The following is a 20,199-nucleotide window of genomic DNA, read 5'->3' as shown; positions in this document are numbered from 1 at the left end:
ACATAGATTTAATTGTATACTTCATAAATATACATGGATATGTAAAGGTCAACAAATTTGTGAACATTGACCCAACTTTTTCTTAAACATCTGTATATTTTACAAATGCATATTTCTTTGGCATGTTGTGAAGTGCTTTGTGATGCACTTGCATAGTACATGAACATTTAAAAAGGGTCTATCAAATGAAATAAAAGTTTTTTAATTGTGGATGGCTGAATATGGGAAACAGCAGGAACATGTAATATTGCGGGAGAATGAATTGTTAATGCCCACCAGAACTACAGGGATAAGTGTCCATCAGCTGAGCTTGAATTCGACTGCCTGGTCATGAAATTACTGCAGAGTTCCCCTGCATTTAATGGCTATCCAATATCGGTACTTTAAATTTTAATTTTAAAAAGCTATACAGAATCTTATGTTCTTGTAGAAAGAATTTATTCCTGGAAATGTTGAATAGCTTTATTGCCAACATGAATGACTGATTTATAGATTCTTTCAGCACTGTGCTTGCAGGAATGAAAGAATAGTTAAGAAAGCAGCTGTTTGTGCTCTTGTTATAAAGACCTTTATGACCCAGCTGAGGTCAGAGCCTTGTTCTGAGTGCTCTATAAAATTCATGATATGGGATTATTCTTGCTTTTTCTGCTATTGGAACTGACCACAAAGACAATGGTCAGAGGGAAAAATATCAGATTTTGCAGATGGGGATTTAAACCACAGAGACTTTTTAAGGTTACAAACACTTTAAGCTACCATAGCTTGGTCCAGCTGCCAAGCAAAGCAATTCTGTTGTTCCTTAAGCTGCTCATTTCTTTCTCCACTCTGCCCCATTCCTTGTACTGGCACAGATGTGTGTGTGTTTTATGGTGCACTATTTTGTTGGGGAACTGATGCAGTTAAAAAATAAAGCCTTTTCTTCTGGCCTGTGTTTTAGCAGAGTGGTATCCCTGTTTTATTTTACCTTGTAGCCACAGGACTTCTACAAGGTGAAATAAGACTGGGATACCAATCTGTTAGTACAAAGAAGAGGGTGGAGTATTTAAATGAAGCTCATAAGCCTGGAAAAAGACAGATATGCTTTTCTCAAAATTGGTGCTGCTTTATGTCAGCTCAAAAGTGTCTTGATAAACCAATGTTTGCATGTGAAGCACAAACTCATCAGATTATTCTGCTGCTGCAAGAGTAATCCTGCTACCTGATTCGTTAGTGTTAGCCTTTTCTCTGTGATGTGACCAGCTCCCATTCCTCTCTACCTCTTCTGCAGAAAGTGAATTTTTTTCTGTCAGCTGTGTTAAATTGTTTGTGGAGTCAGACAGACACCAGTACTGGTACAAGGGAGCAGACAGGTGTGTGCGGCTGGGAGCAGGAGAAGCAGAACCTCTCATTTTCCAAGGCAGTCACTGTTCAGTCAGCTCATTGGCCTCCTGGAATTTGAGTGTCTTGGGTTTGGTCACATTGGAAGTCTCTGACAGAATGGTGAATTTCTTGACATCCTGAATTGCAATGTAACATCTTAAATATTTATTGCCTTAAAGAGTTTGCCACAAGTTCAAATCTCTAGCATGCGTCATGAAGAGCAGTTAATGTGGCTTAATTATTTGTCTACTAATTTATGTAGCAGGAGACGTTTTGGATTGCATCTTGCTGCTTGTAATTGGAATTGTCAGGAAAGCTGAAACATGCCTTAATACTTCTTATGAAAAATAATCCACTTTAAATTACTTGTTCCTTTTAACAAAATAAACCACACTGAAGTTTGTGCCTGGTATGTCTGCCCCATCTTAGTCTTTTAGAGAAGCTTGGATCAGAAATAGTTCAATGGAAAATGTATTTCTAACTGAAAGTGAGAGAGGAAAGTAAAGAAAAACAACTGAACTTCATGAGCTGTTGAGAAGCTCTAGCATCATCTCTGGAACAAGGGCTCGACATTTGTCAATGATATTCTTCCTCCCAAACTTCTGTAAAAGGCTCTCTTGCTGTTTCTGTCCACATCCTGATACATTTGGTTGGATTATCAGACAAAAAAATTGCATAAGAAAAGAAGTTGCCTACAAAGAATTTGCACAACTCTCCAAAATTTGCCTTGCCTCTGAACGTGCTGCGAATCATCAAAATGCTCCGCTCTCATATGGCAGGATACTTTGCTGTTGTAATTCCCTGCAACTACAGATTACCTGTGAAATTGTGCACCACAACTGGGAGCAGGGAGGAGGCCGGCAAAAAAAGAGGGCAATAGTGGTGTTAATAATGATATGATAATGCAGATGCATAAGGGAGGTGAGTTAAAGCTGTGTGGCAGAACTTAAGGTGAACTTTTCCTAAATTCTGAGTTTGTAAATAAATGTGTCTTTCTTTAAGATACTTTATCAAAAAGTTATATTGTATTACACAACAATAGCTTTTGTTTTTTTACAAACCTATTCGTTTTTCCTAGTCTTGTAGTGATTGAAGACTCCAAGTTTTTTGTTAAAAAATGGTTTCTTGTCACACTACTTAACGTGTAGCACAGTCACATATATTTCAGTCTTGGCAAATTTATCACAGAATGGCAGGGGTTGGAAGGGACCTCTGAGGACCATCTCATCCAACCCTCCTGCTAAAGCAAGTTCACCTGAGGCAGGTTGCACAGGATCACGTTTGAATGGGTTTCAGATATGCCCAGAGAAGGAGACTCCACAACATCTCTGGGCAGGCCGCTCCAGTGCTCCATCACCTTCAAAGTAAAGAATTTTTTCCCTGGGTTTAGGTCAAACTTCCTGTGTTTCAGTTTGTGTCCATTGCCCCTTGTTCTCTCAATAGGCATCACTGAAAAAGCCTAGCCCCATCCTCCTGACAGTTGCCCTTCAGATATTTATAAGCATTGATAGAATCTCCTCAATCTTCTCTTCTCCAGGCTAAACAGACCTAGGTTTCAATCTTTCCTTATTAAAGAGATGCTTCAATCCCCTAATCATCTTCATAGCCCTCTGCTGGACTCTCCAGTTTCTTATCTCTCTTGAACTGGAGAGCTCAGAACTGTACGCTACTCCATATATGGCCAAGTTATTCTTCCTTTTTAAATGGATTGTCTCCTTTTCTATTTTATAGCTTCTTGAACTCAGGTCCAGAATGGTCTCTAAAGAAGCCTCTTTTCAAGAACTGAAGGCTGAAGCTGAAACATACAAGGAAAACAATGCTAGACAGATGTCTCGCTTGCTGTCTTTGCAAACCCGAATTGAAGAGATGGAGGAGGCGGTCTGTGTGCTCACCGCTTCTAAAAACCAGGCTGAGTTGTCAGCTCAGGTAGCATTCAAGGAAAACTGGGAGCTGAAGGAGAAGCTTCATGAGCAAAATACCAAACTGAAGTAAGACATGTGAGACAAGAACTGGGTTTTTTGTTTGTTTGTTTGCAATAACAGAATGGTTTGTTGTCAACACAGAAAAATATGTTGGTGACAGACTTTATTGCAGATCTGAATTCCATTATGATGTCTTGCACAGCTGTTGTTCTCCAGGGTTCCTGGAAGATACTGAAATGTGTATTTTGAATTGTTAGCACATAAATGATGTTTTGAGGGTTTTGTCCTTTGGAGGAGAAATGAGAATATAAGTCAGCCTGGTGTAACCTCATTGTCTGGGAAAAAGGGGAAAAAAAAAAAGAGCAAAGAGGGCTGTTTGAACAGATTAGAAAATACAGATGTGGCTTCCTCATTCAAGTGTTTACATGTATGGCACTAAGGCAAACTTTGTGCTTCTCATGGCATGCCTATGATGCAACCAAGGTCAAGTGCCCTGGACTATGCTTATCACATGATGTCTTTTGCAGACAATGACTTGTCATTTGACATATTGCATCGCTGTGCAGTGGTGAGTTACTGTGCTGCTGCACCACTCCAGTCTCTTTTCCCCCCTTCTGTGTCAGAGCTAGAACAGTAACAGTGTCATGTAAATTTCTTCCTTAGTATCAAACTGTCTGTTAGGAGCAGTGTAATAAAGAAAATGTTATAACTCATAGTTTGTAGCGTTCTGAAGGAGCATGTTCATGTTAGGTTAATAGTCTTCAGCTTTCAGTAATGTTAGCTTTCTCTTCTGCTTTCTTCTGGACATTGCTGTGTGGGTTTAGTTATTGGGTTTGGTTGCTTGTTTGTTTTTAACATGCATACTGCTTGCATGAAACTTTTAATAAAGTATATTATCCTTAAGTATATTCTTCTTAGTGTAGTGTGCCAGAGCACTGATCTGTCATTTCCACATAACTGCTGTTATTTCAGGTCTGTGAGGTAGAGCCTATTAGCAATGTTCGTCATAGATAACATTAATTGATGTGAAAATATTCTGAACTCTAAAATTCCAGTATCAGTGTTGGTCACATTACATTAATAGACATCTTGCAGGGTTTTAAAATGGATTTTTCCCCACCATTACAAGGCTAATGTCCACATCTTTCTCAATACTGTCTAGAGCAAGGCAAGTGTTTACCATTTGTCTGTATTCCCCAAACCAGTATTTCACACAGCTCTTCCAGGCTTTGTGCATTACAAGTGGATAATTAAGTTGTTTTAAAATCTAGAGAAATCCATTGCAGTGCACTTGTCTGTTACCAACTGATTTGTCAAAAGCCCTGGCTGGAGTATGCTAATGTTGATCACCAAAGATTTTAGATATGATCCAAATGTAAGTGAGGAGATAGTTAAGCCAAGAAGTGGATTATGCATCCTAGCAACATAGAAAACATCACTGTCTCTGACACAACGGTTGTTAAGATTCTTTAAACTGCTAATTCTAGAGGGGAAAGAAAGAAGGAAAAAAGGAAGAAAAGCCTGTTCTGTTTGCCTAACTTACTGGGATAAAACTGCCAAAATGCTGTGTATCATACTAGCCTGTTGTTACAGAGATACAATTAATTTTACATGCCATAAATCCGTACTGCCAATCCCATTGTAGTCCTAGTTGCTCTGTTTTTGCTCATAACACTTCTGTCACCCCTTCTTTTTATGTTGCTGTACGGTGATCAGGAGCAGGGAACTGTTCCAAGAGAGAAGTATGCAAAAGAATAAGCTTGATTTCCCAGGTCTGGCTCACTGTGCATCTGGAACATGTCACTAGAATGCTGGCAAAAGGGAAGGGACAAAGGGAATGTGAGTCTGCTTTTTTGGAAGGAATAAACATGTTGGATTGGTCATGAATCTACAGCATATATAATTTCAAAGCTTTTTCTCATCCTTAGCTAATTGTTACATGTGCCACTCAATACTACTCGGTGTTGACCTAATGAGCTTTAGTTGCTCAGTCTAGCTGCCTTAGTAGTACATGGCACATGACTAGTCCTAATTAGGTATTCAAGAAAGATTTTCACTGAAAACCACTAATAAAAGAGCAAGCCAGTATGCATGAAATGCACATTTGCATTCTATATCTAACAATATATTTTAAAATGTTTAACGAATTCTGTGATTGGTTTCCAAGTTGTTTGCCTCTTCTGTTGAAAATGGTACTTTTTTTTTAACACAACAGGTCTATTGCCAAGGTATTTTTATAGTCTAAACTGTAAAAAGCTTTTTTCTTAATTTTTTTTTTCTTCTTATTTTTCCTCCCCTTCTTTTTGCTCATTAGTTCTGAAGAGCTAGCAAGGCTGTGGAGGAGCTGCATTCTGCTTTTTTGTACCTGATTGCCTATTTTCTAGGTGCTCACACCTTTATGGCCCTACTGGATGTAATTAGGTTATTTGTAGAGTTGTCAAGTACATGCTTTGTACTGTAGATTGTTTATTTTTTATAAGCAGGCATGGTTCTGTGTGTGATCCTGCTCTGTCATGGGGCTTGGACTAGATGATCTTTTGAGGTCCTTTCCAACCTGTAATATTCGGTGAACTGGAAGTTGAATAGTTTTCTCTCTTGCACTGTACCACTGAGTACCTCTCCCCTGGGTGTTATCTGAGATGTATTTGAATCAATGTAAAGGCCATTTGGAGCTTTGTTTTGTTAATCTGTTTTTTTTGTATAGGTTTTCAGAAGTGGTGCTCAGCATTGTAGCATCATGAGCAAGATTTGAATCTATACATTTGCTCCCTATGCAGCCTGTGGCAATACTTTGCTGGACTTGTCTGTGTCCCAGGCAGCCAGAGGGATGTAACTACATTTATGTCAATGAGTTAAGGTGACTGCTCTGTTATTTGGTTGTTGCTTCTTACAGAGCATTTGCAAACTAGTAACTGTTCTTAAGGTTGATGTTTTTCATATGCATGATAGGCACATTTGAGAGTGATGAAACGAATGACAAAAAGCTGCCTTCATGCTTTTGTTATTGATATTTCATTTTTTATTCAATCCCATTCGTGGATAGTTTTACAGTGCAGGAGACTATGTACAGAAAAGTAGTGCCTCCCATCTCTGTTTGCTTCAGCTGGTAAGCTTCCCTTCACCAGGTACTCAGGATGACCTACACAATGTGCTCCCATGGCCAAGAAGGGGTGTGTTAGAAGGAGTGTAGTAAGTAGATCAAGAGAGGTTCTCCTCCCCCTCTATTCTGCCCTGGTGAGGCCACATCTGGAATATTGTGTTCAGTTCTGGGCCCCTCAGTTCAAGAAGGACAGGGAACTGCTTGAAAAAGTCCAGTGCAGAGCCACAAAAATGATTAAGGGAGTGGAACATCTTCCTTATGAGGAGAGACTGGGTCTCTTTAGTTTGGAGAAGACTGAGTGGTGACTTCATAATGTTTTTAAGTGGATGGAGTCATGCTCTTCTTGGTGATGCCAAATGACAGGACAAGGGGTGATGGGTGGAAGTTGAGGCATAGGAAATTCCATGTAAACATGAGGAAAAATTTTTTCACTGTGAGGGTGACCAAACACTGAAACAGGCTGCTCAGGGGATTGTGGAGTCTCCTTCTCTGGAGACATTGAAAACCTGCCTCAAGCATTCCCATGTGACCTACTCTAGGTGATCCTACTGTGGCAGGGGGGTTGGACTTTTAAGGTCCCTTCCAACCCCTAACATTGTGTGATTCCATCAGTCCAGAGGGGGCTTCTTTTTTCCCCAGAGTTTGTTGATCAGTAATGTAAGCTCTGTTAGAGAGGGTATGAGAGGTGCTTTTAGCATATTTTTACTATAGCTTGATCACTCTCAAAAGCGACAAAAATGATATGTATTAGATAACAGATATAGATAATTATACGTAACTTATAAAATTCATTTTGTGGTACGCAGAAGCTAGCAATTATCTTGGTGTAATTTACCTAAAAATTCTGCTTCAAAGAACATTCATCCTGGTGTGGTGTTTTTTTGTTTGTTTGTTTTTGTTCCTGATTAGTAAATATTTGAATGAGTGTGAAGAAAGCATGACTCAAGCTTCTAAAATCAGCAGAAAGTATGAAGAGCTCCTTACACAGCTTTCTGGATTCTTGGACACAGACATCAGAGAAAAAGAGAAACCACAGGAACATTTAATGTCAAAGGTGATTATGTGCAGGGAAGAGTTTCTGAATTGCGTTTTAATAGAAGAATATTTGCTTGTCAAGTAAAGAAAGTGATGAAGACAGGAGTTGTTGTGTTTAATAATGATTAATAATTAATGCTAACATTTAAGACAGATTTTATTTTTCCTCCCAGATTGGGCTGATTTCCAAAGGTGCTGAACACTAACAGAGCTCAGTGAACTCAGTCTACTCTGCATAAATGTTTTATCAACCTGCAGTTCCCAAGTGCAGTCCTGATTATATACTTAGTTGAAACCTTCCTGAAAACGTTAACCCTGGGAGTCACTAGGTGACATGTGAACTGTACTGCTAGATCTTAAGGCTTATCTCAAGCCAACATATCTGAAACTGCATACCCTAAACCAACCTTGAATATACCCTTTAACAAAATGCTGTAACTAACTATGTGGTGTTTTTGAGACTTAATCATTAAACTTTATTAGTGCTCTCCAGGATACTTCTGAATTTCCAGAACCCAAGCTTCTATTTAGGAAAGCACAAGCACATGGAAATTGTAATAAATACTGTAAGAGAACTTAGCTACTTGTCACTAGAAGCAAAGATCTTTGTGTTAATCTGTAACTCTTACATGCTTTAAGCTAAGGAATTAAAGGGAGTTTTTTAAAAAAATATGTTGGCATTTAAAAAATGTAGTAATAAATCTAGTTGGGAGATATAATTTGTGCTGAAAACTGTGTACATTAGGAAAACTTGGCAAGTAATTTTTCTGTTAGGGTCATAGAGTCTCTATTTAGCTTCTTTTCCACATTACAGTTTTGTTCAAGAGAGCACTAATCTGGCTTATTCTTAACAAATGTCTTGCCAGTACGAGCCAGGGCACTTATTTTTTACCTTATGCACTACTTGAAGTGCCCACATTCATCCATTCCACCTTTTGGAAATAGCATAACATACCAAAACAGCTATAGAAGCCTCCTCCTTTTTCCAGGGTGTCAGCAGCTCACCAGGTGTTTGGCCTTGCCCTTGAATATACTTATGAAATAGCTGTTACTAACTCAAATCTCCCCATGCCTAAAAAGTTTCAGGCGTAAAATGCAGCTTTCAGTTTCTTATTCCAAATGGGAGGGATAAATCTTAATGCAAACTTAAATGGCCTGGTTTTCGTATGAAGTTAGCTCTGTGATCTGTTTTCATTTTCTGACCTGCTTTATGTTAAGTGCAAGTTCAATAGATCATAGAGATTGTGTGGGAGTAAATCTGAACCACATTACACTAAGGTGTGGGTTTCTGGTGGGAATATGGTTTTAATTTTAATTGTCTACTCTTTTTAGAAAAGAGTAGTAGAGGGCAGTTATAAATCTGACCTAGGGGTCACTCCAAACACCATGTCTTTATGATAATTAGGAGCAGATATACAGCAATGAATATATGTTACTGTTGATTGCTTTAAGAGGGTTACTAACATTTGAATTATTTATTTAGGTCTCTGAAATATGTAAAGAAAATCTAACACTAAAAGACCAGGTTTCTGCTCTTCAAGAAGCTGTCAATGTCCATGAGGTGGAGTCCAAAGCTAGCAGAGAAACTATCATGAAGCTTGTTTCAGAAGTGACCAAGGAGCAGGAAACGGCAGCAGGATACTATCAAGACATGGAAAAACTTAGTAAGGTACATAATTGCATGACATGTATGTTTGTCTAGTTTTCATATATTTTGTTGAAACTTCAAATTAATTTTCAATGGGAAAAATTTCTTCTTAAATGCTTCTGGTGAATAGAATCTTTCCTAAAAAGAACATTTTTTCTATGGTGGTTGTCAACTTTTTGAAAGCTTCAGGATATATGGAGATTGAACAATGACATTGTGTAAAATATATCTGATTTAAATTTGATGTCTTCTAACAATGCTTGCAAATTTATATTTTTGCTTGCTCTGTATTGTTGCAGCCTTTGCTGTGCTTGCACAAACATGTAAGTAAACAGATGTTTACAGACTTAAAATAAGTATATCTGAGGCACAAGCATGGAACAAAGAAAATATGCTGCTTTATTTAATATTTATGTGATATTGCAACTTTCCTGAGGATTCTATTATTCAATTTATTTAAAAGTTCTACTGAGAAATTAAAATAAATTGATAGGACATAGTTTGGTTTAAGGATATAATTGCTCCAGGAGAACTCACCAGTAAGAGTTTTTGTACATTGCAAAGGACAGTTGAACAAAGTGAACTTCTGTAGCAGTTTCCCTTATTACTTTGTTCTTTGAATGCTGTGGAAAGGGAGCAGTTTACTAAAACTGTAATGAAAACTTCCTGCAGATACTGGAGCAGTGTGCCAGAACTTCTTAAGAAACTAAGAGAATAAGCTTAGACTGTCAAATAGGTAGCTGAGTTGTGTGTGACTCAGTTTGCAGAAAAATGTAACTTAAAGGCAACCTTGTGCAAATAAGTTTTCAAATGTAGTATAATATAGCCCACCCTACCCCTTACTTTTTGTGTGTGAACAGGAGATCGCTACCACACACTTTAAAGAATATAGTGTTCTGATTTGGTTGTAGGGAAAATATTTAGAGGATGAGAAATAGCTGGCAGTGTGCTCTAGAGCAGAATTTGTTGTGGGGAAGATAAATGTTAAGTAGTGCAACAGTCATAAATTTTACTTACTGCTGAAAATACTTCTTACTAAGCTGTGTAAAATTTTCTAAGACTCAAATGACATTGAGAGAGAACCTGCCCCAAAAATGTAAACAGGTCCTTTTTGAGAACATTTTCTTCTTGTACTTCACTTCAAAGACAGGTGTATGAGTAAGAGCTGAGTATGGTCTGCTCACTAAGGAAGCCAGAATCAGGAGATGTTTTAAACCAAGATGAAGGCTTAATTTGTGACATGTTTTGCAAGTTTGCTTTGACTGCCAAAGCATTTCCAAAGTTGAGCTAGTTTTATGGAAAATATTTTCCTATCATTACTGTGCATATGCGAAATGCATAATTTATTTAACATGTTTTACAGAAATGTCTTGCTAAACTATTAGCATTGCCTTTCAAATGAAGTGTGGGCTTATCTAGGGGCTGCAGATTCCTCCACTTTACTTTCGGTTTAGTTAATTTCATGTCAGTTTACATTTGCAGATGCTGTACTCAGCATCTGTTGAGAAGGTTTATGTTCACAAAAGCATATTAAGAAACTAGTTATTGAAAAAAAAATAAACAAAAATGCTTTAAATCCACATATCTAAGGGAGGATATATGATGGCATCTCTCTGTTCCCCTGATGGTCTTATTAGGCTACAGGAAAGGCATCAGTGGTATAAAGTTGCTTTGACTTCACTGCACATGTTGTGGCATATTCCCCTGGGAAGGTCAAAAGCAGGAATTCCTACTGTTCCTATGCCAGCAGTGTGTTTCTGGACTGTTTTCTGAGCTTTAGTTAATGGAATTTGCTGTAGCAGACTTTACCCAGCACAGGTCACTCTTGCCTGAAGCTCCCTGGGCCAAACATATTTGCCAAACATCTTTGGTATTAACAGATTGAGATGGTGGCCTGTTTCTCCCATTTTCCTCGAAGATCTTCCTAAGTATATAGAGGCCATCACACTGTTCTGTCAGTCTTTTCCAGCAAGCCTCAGCCACCACAGTGTTCCCTGCCACCTCTCGGAGTCATTGCAAGATTTTCCAGAGAGGTTTTCACTCCTGCTCTTAGGATTTCTGTGAACTCCATCTCTTGTGGCCAGGTGCCTGCCTTTATATAAGTCCCAGGAGGAGGCAGCTGTCAATTAAACATATTGCAAATTCTGAGATTTTTGATGAAGAAAATGAAAGCCAGTGAGGTTAATACATGAGAATGTTCTTTGGTATATATAATACTCAATTATTTGTTGCAGTTAGCTGGTTTTCACATGAAGAACATTAGCAGGTGAACAATAGTTTTATCTATTCCCCTCCCAGACTTACTACATAACAGCAAACAGCAGAAGCTAGTATAGTCTTGAAACTAATATAAGAAATAAAAGCAAGCCACCAAGCTGTTTGTGTTGTAATGTATTACTTTCCTTTTAGAAATCTGAATTTCTGCAATATTCAGTCAAAAATGCACAGAGCTTGCTTCTGGAATTCTGTAAATACTGTGCATGCCATTATTCTGGAAGTGCTGTGTAACACATTTGATGGAAAGTAACTTACGGATTCACAGATTGCATCAGGTTGGAAGGGACCCTCAAAGGTCATCTTGTCCAACCCTCCTGTGGTGAGCAGGGACACCTCCAAGTCTGATCCTGAATGACTCCAGGGATGGCACCTCAACCACATCTCTGGGTAACCTGTTCAAGTATTTTATCACACTCATTGTAAAGAGCTTCCTCCTTATGTCCAACCTAAACCTACCCTGCTCCTGTTTAAAACCATTGCCCCTTGTCATGTTGCACCAAGCCCTTCTAAATAGTCCTTCCCCAGCCTTCCAGTAGGTCACCTTCAGATATTACAGTCTCACAGTATATCAGAGGTTTGAAGGGACCTCAAGAGATCATCGGGTCCAACCCTCCTGCCACAGGATCACTTAGGGTAGTCCACACAGGAATGCATGCAGGTGGGTTTTGAAAGTCTCCAGAGAAGGAGACTCCATAATCTCCCTCGGGAGCCTGTTCCAGTGCTCTGTCACCCTCAGTGTAAAGAAGTTTCTCCTCATGTTGAGGTGAAATCTTCTATATTAAAATGTAGTTATAAGGTCTCCCCAGAGCCTTTCCATATGCAGGCTGAACAGCCCCAGTTCTTTCAGCCTGTCTTCATAGGAGAGGTGCTCCAGCCCTTTGATCTTCTTTCTGGCCCTCCTCTGGACCTGCTCCAGCAGGTCCATGTCTCTCTTGTGTTGGGGGCATCAGAGCTGAGCACAGTACTCCAGGTGAGGTCTCATCAGAGGAGAGTGGCAGAATGACTGCTGGGTAATACAGACTGTGTGATTAGGTGGCTGTAGTCTAAGTGCAGTCTGTGGTGAAAACTTTACGTTTTAACCTGAACAGCTCTTGATGGTTCAGTTTCCCTTCCATCAGGAAATTGTTTTAGGAGCTACTCTCTGTGTACAAACAGTGAAAGACAGAAATGAATACTATTGTTTCCTAAAAGATTGTTAATTAAAGGTTCACATATCTTCAGAGGGCTCAGTAGAAAGGGAAATCTTCCTGCCATTCACTTCTGTAGCTGTTTCGTAGCAAGACTTTTGCAGTTTCTGAAATTAAACACTGCTAAACTTGCAAGCACCTGAGCTTGATTGCAATATGGATAAGACAATGTGTTTGAATTTTTCTTAGTACTGGAAGCCCTTGGATTAAAAAAAAATCATGTAAATAAAAATAAATTTAGATTTGAAAATGAACTGCTTGGCAGTTTAAAATTAAACAAAGCCCTTTCTAGAGAAGGAAAAAAATACTCTACCTTTGCCTTTTTTTTTTTTTTTTTCAAGTTAAAATGAAAGTTGGTGCTGGAGATAAAAATCAGTACTACCATAACCTCATCTACAAAGTGGTTTTTTGTTTCATTTTATTTGTTTTATTGGTTTGGAGACATGTTTTTTGTTGTTTTGTTTTGTTGCTTCGGGAGGGGAGAACTAGAGGAGGTAATTCAAAGGTCTGGAAAACTGAGTGTAACCAGCTGAATCACTTCAGAGTCAGTAGTGTTCACTCAGATGTTCCAAAGAAATTCAGAGTTGAAATAGGTTAATTATTAGTTATAGTATGTAATCTGACATGCAAAACTGCCTCAGCAATAATTAGTATCCACTAGTATCCACTTTAAAAAATTATTATTGGGTGAAATGAGAGATCAACAGGTCTTATATGTGTATAGGAGGTGCTAGCTGGTGTCTTGAGAAATATGAAAGAATAGAGTGTATTAAGGAAGAGTTACCACAGCTTGAAAAAAATGCATTGTAGATACTGAGATCAACAGAGTGAAGATGTATATTAATATCCTTCCTTATTTCCTCTCTTTCATTTTTCTTCCATTTTAATGTAATGAGATCTCCCTCAATTTTTTTTGCAGTGTTAAATATAGGCTCTTCTAGCCCTTCCTTATAAAAGAGTCTTTCTCTGCTTAAAAAACCAGAAGTACATTTTCCCCTGTTACAGCTCGAATGCATCTTTTGTGGATGTAGCTGACCTAATATTGAACACGTGATTTCTCAGAAGGGAGGCCGTGCCAGTGCCTTGTGCAATGGTTTGGGTACTCCTACATCTTCTAGTGTAGTGCAGGTAGGATGCCAGTGGGTGAGCCTGGGTAGGCTGTGTCCAGCCTGAGTGGGTAACATCACTGTGCCCTGTGCACCCTTTTGCATCAGCCTCAAATAGCTGAGGAGCCTTCAGTGCTGCTTTCTATGTCTGCGGGTGAGCATGGCCATCGTAGATCTGCTGTATCTCTGGTATCTAACACGTGTCACTGACATGGTCTACCCTGGGTAAATCCACTTAATGTCTAATTATTTTTTTCTTTGAACATCAATTTCCATAATTTTTCCTATTTTCAGAATTTGCTTTGTGTAACTTCTCTGATGCTACAAGTTGCATACTGAAACCTTCAAAATTCAGAGCCATGGGACATCAGCTGTAAATGTTGAGCCAAAGAGAAAACACCAGCTGCTGTGGTTCCATCCTGTCAATATTCTGTGGTGGAAATTGTTTTTTCTGCCTTCACCACTTGGGCTCATAGAGGCTTGCTTCTAGTTGGGATACCTCCTTTACATGTCACAGTCCTTAAATTTCTGGATACTGTTCAACAGTCACAGTCAGGCTGACCTTGTTGGAGCTAGCCAGCATAAATGCTCTCCATTCAAGAGACATTTCAAGGATTATTCAGAATCTTAATGTTTTGTGTTTTATGGCTTTTCATTCTGTAAATTACTTGCCTTTTTAAAATTTTGGGCATGAAAAGGCTTGTAGTTTCTTTTTTTTCATACCTCAGTGTTTTAATTCAACTGCATTTATTTGCAGATGTTCGCCATTTGAAGCAAAATTGTAATTAGGTAAACTCCCTGGTATGGGAAAACTGCTTTTTCACTGCTTTTCTGAAAGGAAAAATACACACTGCTAAAACTGTAATTGAAATAAACCACTCTTTATTCTTTGCTGTAATTCTGAGCACAGGTGGGAATCTCCTATTAATAGGACTTACTTAGAATAAAAAAGAGAAGATGACACAGGATCATGCCAAGATGTTTTTAAAAGAGTTCTACAATTACTTTAGAAAGGAGTAGTAGCAACTAATTTTCTAAATGTCAGGGTTTGTTTTGGTTTGTTTTCTTTATGTTTGCCTTTTTGAAGCTATTTAAAAATTTTAGTATTGTATTTTTATATTTTATTTCCTCTTTTATATTTTATTGCCTCTCAAACTCTGGTTTTTTCCCCTCAGTGCTGATCTACATAAATGCTCCTAGATTTAGTGTTTGGTTGACAAGTATTCTGTTAATACAAATGACTTACTATGCTACACAGCAAGCAAACATAGACCCTTAGAGACTCCCAAATGGTCACAGCTGCTCTGGGAATAATTCTTTTACTCCAATATACAGAATCTTAGTTTATATGAATTCACTCACTGGGAAACAACTGAAATGTCCAGAGAAATTCAGTCAAACTCTATAAATATATCTTCTCTGGCATAATTTTGTCTTATGTGAGGTAATATTATTTCCCATTTGTTCCTATCTGTCAGAAAATACCCTGAAGCATTCTTCTGTCTTTGCTATACTTTTAGCTGGTTTCACTGCAAATTTTATTCTTGTCTATGAATACATAAGCATTCTTAATACTGGTATTGTGGGGAAAGAGATTCACAAGATGATTGAATAAGAGTTTGTTATAATTTCTTTCCCTGTTTTCTGTCCCCATTTGGGTTTGTGTCATTGGGTCAGGATACACAGTTCTGCCTCCCTGCTCTGCCATATTCTGGGTCAGTATTTTATGTACAACTAATGCAGAGATATATGTACTGGCTATTTTTTCTTCTTTCCAGACCAAGGCTTAATTCATCAGAAGGTAAAGGGAAAATAACTTTCAAAAGCTCTAGGCTCATAAAGAAAGGATCATGGGTGTCAAGGGCTGAATGAGAACCATGATAAAATGAACCATGACATTTGAGGATGCCCCTGAGCAGTAAATCCTATGGTCTATTCACCAGGATGCCTTATCTTGCAGTGCTGTTTTCTTACTTGAAGATAACATTGTCTTTGAGTGTACGACTTCTGAAACGGAAGGGACTTGACTTCTTAGAAAAAAAGTTACAAGGCAGTTAGGTAGAACTACCGTCCCATTAGTCCTTCTCCTGTCCTACTTCTGCACAGCTGAACAATGGGGCAGGGGGCAAGTGGTGGGCTCTGTGGAAGGACACATGGCTCTTCATTGACTTCCTTCTACTCCCAAGGAAAACCCGACTATATGGTAATAGAAATTTTGCTTCCTTCAGAAGATGACATAACTCAGAAAAATTCCCCTTTTGAAAATTTTTTCAAGTGTTCACAATCAAAGGATTTCTTCTTGGGGTTAGATCGGTACTGGAGTATTTGTACCTTCTTTTATGCTGTCTTAACGTGATCATCATTCTTTTGCTTGGCCCCTCACTCCCCATTTCTGCATATAAATAATCTTAGGATTTTTTTGTCACGTTCCAGTAAGTTCATCTCAGAGATCACCTCTGATTCTGCTTTTAACAGTATATTCAAAGAATTTATGTGTATTGTTTTGGTCAGACTTGAATTGGTCAGGCAGTTGCAGTAAATGATCATTGTAGGTTCCTTCCAGCTGAAATATTCCCTCTCCCTTCTCCCCTCCAAGTTGTAGTACTTGGATTTTGTCTTACATCTTACTCACCGTTTGTTTTTTTGTCATATCATCTGAATGAAAAAAATAAGATAGCAATAGTTTTACAATTGAAAATTGGTAGGTTTTTATCTTTAAAGTTTCTCCATGGATTACTTCTGGCCCACCACTGCAAGAGGTTAGCCTATGGTGTGATTACAGCAGTCTTTGGGCTTTTGTCATTTTCAGTAGGCATTCTATGAAGCCCTGGTGTTGATCCTCTGCGAACAATATTTCTCTATCTGAAGTATCTGCTTCTGAGTTATTCCCTGCTTTATGTGTAAAGCAGAGAGATTATGAGAAATTTTAAGAGCTTGCTTTAATCTTCCACGTTTCAGGATCTCAAAAGTGCTGTAAGAGGGAAACAGAGTTTGGAGATGGAGATCAGAAACCTCCAAGATAAACTGGATGCTAATCAGAAAGCTTTGGATGCCTCAAAGCAGGAACTGCACGATCTGGAGAAATCATTCAGTGAGCTGGATGGAAGCTTGAAGAGCAGCAGAGAAGAGGCCAGGACTACTCAGAGCTCTTTAGTGGCTTTTAAAGAGCAAGTTGCTACCCTACTCAGTGGTAAATCTGCAATAGTTAAACCTTCTGAGAAGGCCATTTTGGAGAGGATTCAAGAAATAAACTGCAAAGAGGAGAGTAAAGAAATAGTAAGTCAGCAACTACTACACTTGCCCAATGTGAATATTTATTCTCTTGGGATATTTTCCATTTTATGACATTTTATTATTGGTTCCTTCTGCATAGGCTTTGAAATTATAGAAACCTTTAATTTTGTTGCCTATTGATTTGAGATAATAGGTGAAAAGTATTTGTGTTTTATTAAGTAGGAAGATGTCAGAGATTAAAATAACAGTGTTAACAAGAAAAGACATGGAATGATCTTTCAGTTAATATATTGAAATTTGGTTTCAGTGTCACTTAGTGGACATCAGAAGTGTGTGTGTGGTCTCTGTGATTTAGCAGAACATGTGCATTGCTGCTACAATAGTGACTCCAAGGCCTGACTTGTTTCTCAATGTGAACAGAATTGATGATTTGCCCCAGGCAGTTTCTATCCCTCCAATCCTCAGAACTCGTACCTAAAAACAAAAAAGTATTTTCACACCTAAACATTTTTGAAACCGTAGCTGTTCACCATCCAGAAGAAAGGCAACAGGAAGGCAGCTAGGTATTCTAATGCCTTGAGTTCATGCCATTTTGGCTGGCAGCGTTTGCAAAGTTGTGTTTGCACATACAGGTAGAGAAGGGATAGCTCAGGAGGAAGGTGAGACAGTATCCTGATACTGCATGGAAGTTTCTGACTTGCTTACATGGGCATAAATTAATTTTGTCAGTGAGGACTATTATATAATTAAAACTTACACACTAAATCAAAAGCTGTTTTTACTGAGCCACTGAAAAATAACTTCTGTGTACTTGCCAGATTTTAAGATGATGCAGTAGTCTTATGTGTTAGCAAATGTTTCTGTATTCTATCCAAGACTGGAAATAACTCTTGAAAACAGCCCTGTGCATTTTGATTAAATGTTGTGTTAAAAAACACAAACCAGCTCCACTATACCTTACTTTGAGAATTAACATGCCAAATTTCACTGAAAACAAGATCTGTGAAAATCTTATACACACACAGAATTGTAAGTGCAACAGCAACTTTTTTGATAGATAGCTCTTTACAATTTCCTGTACATCATGGAATGTTGTTTCCATAAACAAAATGCTTTCAGATTGAGATCTAATCAGAGTTTTAGGAGTTTGTACTATTTTGTGTTTTGGCATGTAGTACACTCTCTTAGGATTATTTTGAGAACAACTGAGAAAAGGAAATTTGATTGATAGCTTTGAGTACAAAGGTTTTACTCCTGGGAATGCTTTCAGGTGACCTGCTGCTTTTGTAAGATTCAGTTGTGGCTAAGTCTGTTTGCATACTACATTGAGCAGATATTAGTCTCTTTGTGGATATACTGGAATATGTGCATAGTGAATACTGCTTTTTTCAGTTATTTTTTTCTTCTGATTTTATTCCTTAATATTAGCTTTATGTGCTTGGTTCTCCACATGGTCACCCTACAGACTGGTAGTACTGGGGAGGATTCATACTCAGTGTTTGTTTTATTGCAGATATGAACTTTTCCAGCTGCTTGAGAGGAATGTTGCTAGTTCTTCAAGTAACAGCATTAATTTGAAAAGTCGTGTTTTGGTAGAGAACTATTGTAAAATATACAATAATCAACTATTATTTTTTCTAAATAGCTGTGATTATTTTAGAGATAAACCAGTGTTCAGAAAGCCAGGTATTTTTCCGTAACAGTTTTAAAATTAATTTATTTGGGTGTTATGCTCTAACCTCTTTCCCTTCCACACCCCCTTTGACTTTTGCAATTGAAAGTAACACATTTTTTTTTTTAATGTGTTTTTCTGAGGTTGGAGACAGATTTATTTTTCAGTAATATTGCAAGTAAAAAATGAATATATGTGCTAAAAGGGAAGACTTTATTGATAAGATAGGGCAGGTATCATTTCCAGTCTGCCACTGCCTAAGTTTATACTTTGGAACTAAGATGCTGGTCTTAGAGTTGCCAGCTTTTGTTGGTTTATTTTTATATAGCAGAAGAGCTGTCAGGTGTGTCTAGTGTAGCAATCTGCCTCTGCTAGCAAGTACAGCAATTGCCTGCTATACTTCTAACAACAGTCCCCCAAAGTGCTAGTCCTTTCTAAAAAAAAATTTGTAGCTCTGTTTCCTGAACCATAAATATTAACTTGAAATTTAATATTGCTTGGTGAATTTGGTCATTGTATTTGAATGGTGATGGTCATGTTGTTGAAGTTTTGTGCATTATCATATTTGTTAAATATATTAAGTGATGAAGTTTTGATGTTTTACTGCTGTGATAATCTGGAAAAAATTATTTGCATGGCCCCAAAGTTTCTGTGTTAACATTCATAGCACCCCTGAATCTGTTTCTAATAGAACTTGCCATCAAAAAGTTGTTTTACAGTGAACTGTTTTTTTTTTTCCTGCAAATGAGAATTCAAGAAGCATTTTCTAAGGTTCCATTTGTAAGGAATATACATGTTGGTGTGTGTGTGTCAGATTCCTATTCTATCTCTGGGTGAATTTCTTTTCAGGATTGAGATATGATGTCACTGTTAGGATATGTATGATTTACTCCCAGTCAATCAAGAAAAAGGTTAATGTCATTCATACAGAATTTCTTACAGACCTTTCAATAAACTGTCCAACCTTGAGTAGAAGACCCATAAAAGTGAATCATTAAACTTTGGGGCAGGGTGAACTACCCTGTAATGTTGCTGGTGTCCACCTAGCTTGTTTCAAAACAGCCTCTTTGTGGCTTCAGCCCAGCACCAATGCTAAGGGTATGAATCCAGCAGCAGAGTGCCTTGCAGCAGGAAATTGAAAATGTGCTAATACAAGTGCTGATGTCTATCAGGAGGAGGATTACAATTAGGTCTTTCTTGTCCCTGAGCGAAGATTGCTTTATTTCTGTCAGGACATTGCTGCAAGCATCTTGTCTTTGCAGGCTAGATTTGCTGGATCAGGAAAAGCCAATGCGAGAATCTGGAAGAAAGCAGACCCTCCCTATCTGAGTGTTTTGATGCCTTCTCTGAACTGTCTGTGTTTTCGTGGTGGTTTTTTTTTTTTTTTTTGGTTAAATAATCACTGCAGCTCTTCTGGGGGTTTTGTGTATAGGATTGTATACATGAGATGAAGTGGCAAAATGTTCATCTTTACATCCAAGCAGTGTCTGGCTTACTTCTTCACAGGCACCGGCCAAACAGCTATGAAAAATTTAAATTTTAAAAGACCTGTGAGGAAGTTGTTCACTGCAGCTGCTGTAGTTTCTGTGAAACTCTTATAGTCAGATTTTCTGTGAAACCTGAAATGTTCTTGAACATTATGTCTCCTAATTATGGTGA

At 38.1% G+C, this 20,199-nt stretch overlaps 1 protein-coding gene across 1 annotated transcript in view; it reads left to right on the top strand.

The window, feature by feature from the left end:
- The window catches only part of ARMT1 (acidic residue methyltransferase 1), a 55,884-nt gene that overhangs the window by 21,144 nt on the left and 14,541 nt on the right, over nt 1-20,199 (top strand). Inside the window, exons 5-8 of the mRNA XM_054396521.1 lie at nt 3,091-3,347; nt 7,291-7,435; nt 8,900-9,085; nt 16,593-16,910. Coding sequence (XP_054252496.1) covers nt 3,091-3,347; nt 7,291-7,435; nt 8,900-9,085; nt 16,593-16,910 — 906 coding nt within the window. The remainder of the gene's footprint in view (nt 1-3,090; nt 3,348-7,290; nt 7,436-8,899; nt 9,086-16,592; nt 16,911-20,199) is intronic.

This window comes from Indicator indicator, chromosome 2 (genome assembly GCF_027791375.1).
Source record: "Indicator indicator isolate 239-I01 chromosome 2, UM_Iind_1.1, whole genome shotgun sequence".
Classification (NCBI taxonomy): domain Eukaryota; kingdom Metazoa; phylum Chordata; class Aves; order Piciformes; family Indicatoridae; genus Indicator; species Indicator indicator.
This window is presented reverse-complemented; position numbering and strand designations above follow the sequence as displayed.